Source organism: Solanum lycopersicum, chromosome 6, assembly GCF_036512215.1.
Source record: "Solanum lycopersicum chromosome 6, SLM_r2.1".
Lineage (NCBI taxonomy): Eukaryota > Viridiplantae > Streptophyta > Magnoliopsida > Solanales > Solanaceae > Solanum > Solanum lycopersicum.
The window spans coordinates 25,575,084-25,579,670 of record NC_090805.1 but is presented as its reverse complement, the minus strand read 5'-3'; the positions used below and the strand labels follow the sequence as shown (position 1 = coordinate 25,579,670).

Below are 4,587 nucleotides of genomic sequence, written 5' to 3'. Positions count from 1 at the left end.
GGAACTAGGTAGTTCAGTCACCTTCTTTCCTCATTTTTATGTTTTCCGAGAACTTTACAGTGTAAAGGTAAAGGAGCTCGGTAAAGAGTAATAAGGTATTGTATATTTTTTTCTACATCATACAGTTAAAACATGGGACTGAAAGTAAAAAGTAGAAGTCTACATTTGTTTTTCCTAGAGTACTTTCTAACATGGAGTTGTGGCATCAAACATTAGGTCATGTATCTTCTATTGTACTTGCAAAAATCTTTGATATGAACAAAGATAGTATGTGTAAAGTCTCTAATAGCTCATTTTTCCCTTGTTCTAAGCTTTCTAGGTCTGTTTTTCCTTCAAGTAGTATAGAAAGAAGTACTTGTTTTGATTTGATTAATGTTGATTTGTGGGGTTCTTATAAAACACCCATTTTTATGGTAACAAGTACTTCCTTACAATGGTATTTCTACTTAAACGTAAGTTTAATATGTCTATTTCTCTTAAACTATTTATGCACTATGTTAGGACTCAATTAGGGAGAAATGTTAAGGCATTAAGGTTTGACAATGGGACTGAGTCTGCTAAGTATGTGCCCACTGCATTGTTCAAAGAGTTGGGAATCATACACGAGAGGTCTTGTCTATATACCCTTATCAAAATGGGGTTGTTTAGAGAAAACATAGACATATACTTGAGTAACTAGGGCACTCAAGTTGTATGCACACATTCCTTTGATGTTTTGGGGGGCACTATGTCTTAGTTGTAGTTTATCTAATCAACATATTATCAAGTAGTGTGATAGGACATCAAACTACTTCTGGGAAGTTATTATATGGAAACTAACCAGGTCTGTCTCATTTAAGGACATTAGGGTTCTTGTGCATTGCTAAGAATCTTACTAGACATGTTAAACTGATGGCAATATCAAGGCCAGTTCTTCATATTGGAATATTCAGAAGCTAGAAGGGATACGTTCTTTTTTAACTGATCAATAGGACCTTATTTGTAAGAAGAGATGTCATCTTTAGGGAAACCAATCCTATTTTAACAGAAACCAGGCATCTTACCAAAAAATCCTATATATGATATAGTGGGAAAACAAATTTGTATTACTTCAATTCAAAATACAATTGTTTTACAAACGGAGTGAACGTAGCATTATTCGTGCAATGGTGATAAAGGCTTGCATCTTGAGAAGTGAGTTTGTGACGATTTATGTTAGCTAGACTTTATGACTTTGTAAGGTCAGATTCAATAATATTAAGTTTGTTTATTTCAATCATCAGTTCACCATTCAGTTTGAGCTCATAATTTCAATCAAAGGGGTCCATGATAAAGTCTTAACCTATATTTTAAATAGGTATATATAGATCTCAATGTATGAGTTTCCTCCGTTTGTATGTAATATTGCTAGGAGCACGACATGTTATGAGTTGAGTGCATGATTCGAGTTTGAACCCTATCAAAAAAAGGGTTGCTAATAGAATATAGTGAAAGATCTCAAGAGTCACTAAGTCTCAAACCATGTGTCACTAGTCCTCGCGAATTTATCTACTATTTAAAAATATAAGTGTATAAACATAAAAAAAATTAGAAGTTGTGATCACATATTTTATTGTTAGGTCAAGGGTAAAGTTGATAAACGAGAGAGGAGGAAGTCACACAGCCAAATGATATGACCTATTTTCTTTCTTATACTATTTTTAATTGAAGCATTATTATGTATCACGTTTCATAATTAGTTAGGCAAATCTACATTGTAAGTTATCGGTTCAGTCGTACCTCAGTAGGTTTGATTCATACTCTATATTTGCGTCAAAAACCCATCTAACAGTTAAATATGCTGGCCTTGATCGATTTTAAAATTTAGAACCTATGAATTTAACATCTTGAATCCGACTTTCACCAAATATTTTAGTTTCCCTATCGTGCATTGATATAATCATACTAAAAGAAATAGTTTTACTCCATATTGACATAAATTTGTTTTACGAATATATTCCGTCTCTCTATTTACGAAGATTTCATGCACAAATTTTCGGTCAAACTTAAACTACTTGACTCTCAAAAAACAAAAAATGTCAAATAAACTAGTACATGGGGAGTATAATTTTAGTTCTATTAAATGTGATTTGTGTGAAATTATGTCTTAGAATTAACTCACACCCCAAAAGCTAACTCAAAGGGAGGAGGACTGCAAAAACGTCATTAACCACTAATGTGGGACTTTTTTTCATTCTTTAACAATTTGCCCATACACCTTGTACTTATCTTAAGATATCAAAATATAAATTCTTTTATACACTAAAATTATATCATATTGCCATTAAAATTCTAGGGAAAGTAATAAATAGGACTTATGATAACATCATTATGTGAAAGAAGGAGCTTAGAAGTTACTTTTATTTTCCTCTCAACAAGTTACCGCCCACAAATTTTTATTCATCGATTGTATGCATATGTAGAAAGTTATTTCTTCTGAAAAAAATTATTTGATTGTCTATTAGATTGTAACATATTAACTGCGTTAACTTTAGATTTCCATGTTATTGCATTAAATTCTTTGAGCTAACTTTTTCCTTTTTCTTTTGTGTTGATCTATATATTTCTCAGTTCATTGAAGATCAACATTGCATCTAACTTCCAATTCTAATTTGCATCATTTAATTTCATGGATCGCAATAAGATAATGAGGAAGAAAATTGAGGATCCAGTATCTCGTCAACAGTTCTACTTAAAGTGCAAGGATATCATTGTTAAGAAGTCAGATGAGTTGGGGTTTTTATGTAACTCAAATATTGCACTGTTAATGGTTTCTCAAAATGGTGAAGTGACCAGCTATTCTAGAGGAGAAAGGTTAATGGGATTTCTAGAATGATATTTTATGTTTGAACGTTCTATGTTTTATTTATGATACAAAATATTATGTGATTTCTTTTGATCACTCAGTTTTGAGGATATTATGATCAAAGCAATGAACCAGCCTGTTCAACTGAATCGACGGTACGTTTGTTTTATTATGTCAAATTCATGAATTAGGCTTCACCAATTTCATTCAATTAACTAACTCAAATGTTTTTTTATTGCTGAAGATCCATTCCAAATCCAGATGAAGAGGTACTACATTTTAAACATATTTACTAATCTTTGATTTTTCATTTGACGTCAACATGACCTTTATTTTGCAGCATTTGATGCAGAGTCTTGTGCAATCAAAATCTGAAAGAGGAATGATTGAAAAGATTGCTATGTATGACACTCTACTTTTCTCGAGTTCTTTTATTTTGATCTATTTCTTTGTTGTGGTACTTTTCTACATGATTGAAAAATTCTTGTTATTTTTGTTGGGTGTTTTTACGATGCTGATGATTGGACAACGTGCTTCAGTGTTGAGGTATGTTTTGATGTTTCCACACTGGTGTTGATTGTGTATCCTTAAAAACACCTAAAATATATCACTCTGATAGCGAAATATTTAGAAAGGGGGTCACCTTCAGTTAGTAATTATAAGCCTATATTTGTTATTACTAAAAACTCGTAACTTGATATCATTTTAATGTATTTTTATAATTGGCTCATAAGAAGAAGCTTACTGAGATCCAAAAAACACTAAGTGAAGCAAACGAGAAAAGAAGGTTGAAAAGTTGTTCACTGTATTTTTAGATATTCTAAAAAATGTCCTCCTCTTTTATAAAGATTTGTTCCCTTGGACTTGACAGTTCTTATGAACCACAAGTGGAGAATATCAACACAACGGAAGAAGCAGATGCATATAAGGAATATATTCTGGGTGCTATTGAACGGGTTCAACGATCCAAAGTGAGCATATCTAAAAGCTAATAAGTTTTTTTCTTCTATTTCATAAGGCTAGACTCCGAATAAACATGATCATGTTGTATACTCTTCTTACCAGGCTAACCTCTTGGCTAACCAAGAATTTCTCAAGGGAAATGAAAATGTCGCGGTAAGAATTTTTTCTTATTGTGCCATATTTGAAAGAATATTCAACTGTCTTTCAAACATCTAGTATGGAAAGTAACTATTAACATTATGGTTTCTAGATGGCTTCGGTCAACGCAGAGGATATGGCTGCTGCAGGTTCAATTAATATCGTTGAATTATATATATATATATATATATATATATATATATATACACTTACAATACTTATTGACCTCAGTTACAAACAAGTTGAATTTGTTTCTCTAAATTTGTAGGAACCAGTAGGGGATGGAAGATTTGATGAAACAAATTGGATCACAATGGAGAGTCAAAAGCACATTTTCTATTATGCTTCTACCTTTAACAAAACCCGATTGATTGTTGGTGATCAATTTAGTTGAATAAACTCTGATTCTTTCATGAACAACTCTGGATAAAATCTTATTAATGAAATTACTCAAACTAATTGGTCTTAAGTCATAAAAAGACCGAGTCTGATCCTTCTTAGGCAAAAGGACTAAATTAGTGAGAGTAATGAATTTAGGAAGAGAATTACCTCCGAAAAATTCTGGTACAATTTTGAAAATATCGTTACCCACTATATCCCAACAACATTGGTAGAAAGCACATGATTAACCATCTGGACCACTTGAATTGTCCCCATTTAGA

At 32.0% G+C, this 4,587-nt stretch overlaps 1 protein-coding gene across 1 annotated transcript; it reads left to right on the top strand.

The window, feature by feature from the left end:
* The first annotated feature begins 2,665 nt into the window (after positions 1-2,665).
* Positions 2,666-4,319, top strand: LOC138349290 (agamous-like MADS-box protein AGL66). Its single transcript, XM_069299610.1, has 8 exons — positions 2,666-2,832; positions 2,926-2,979; positions 3,069-3,093; positions 3,165-3,370; positions 3,696-3,795; positions 3,890-3,940; positions 4,038-4,088; positions 4,194-4,319. The coding sequence occupies exons 1-8, from the start codon at positions 2,666-2,668 to the stop codon at positions 4,317-4,319; spliced, it is 780 nt and encodes a 259-aa protein (XP_069155711.1).
* The last annotated feature ends 268 nt before the right edge of the window (positions 4,320-4,587 follow it).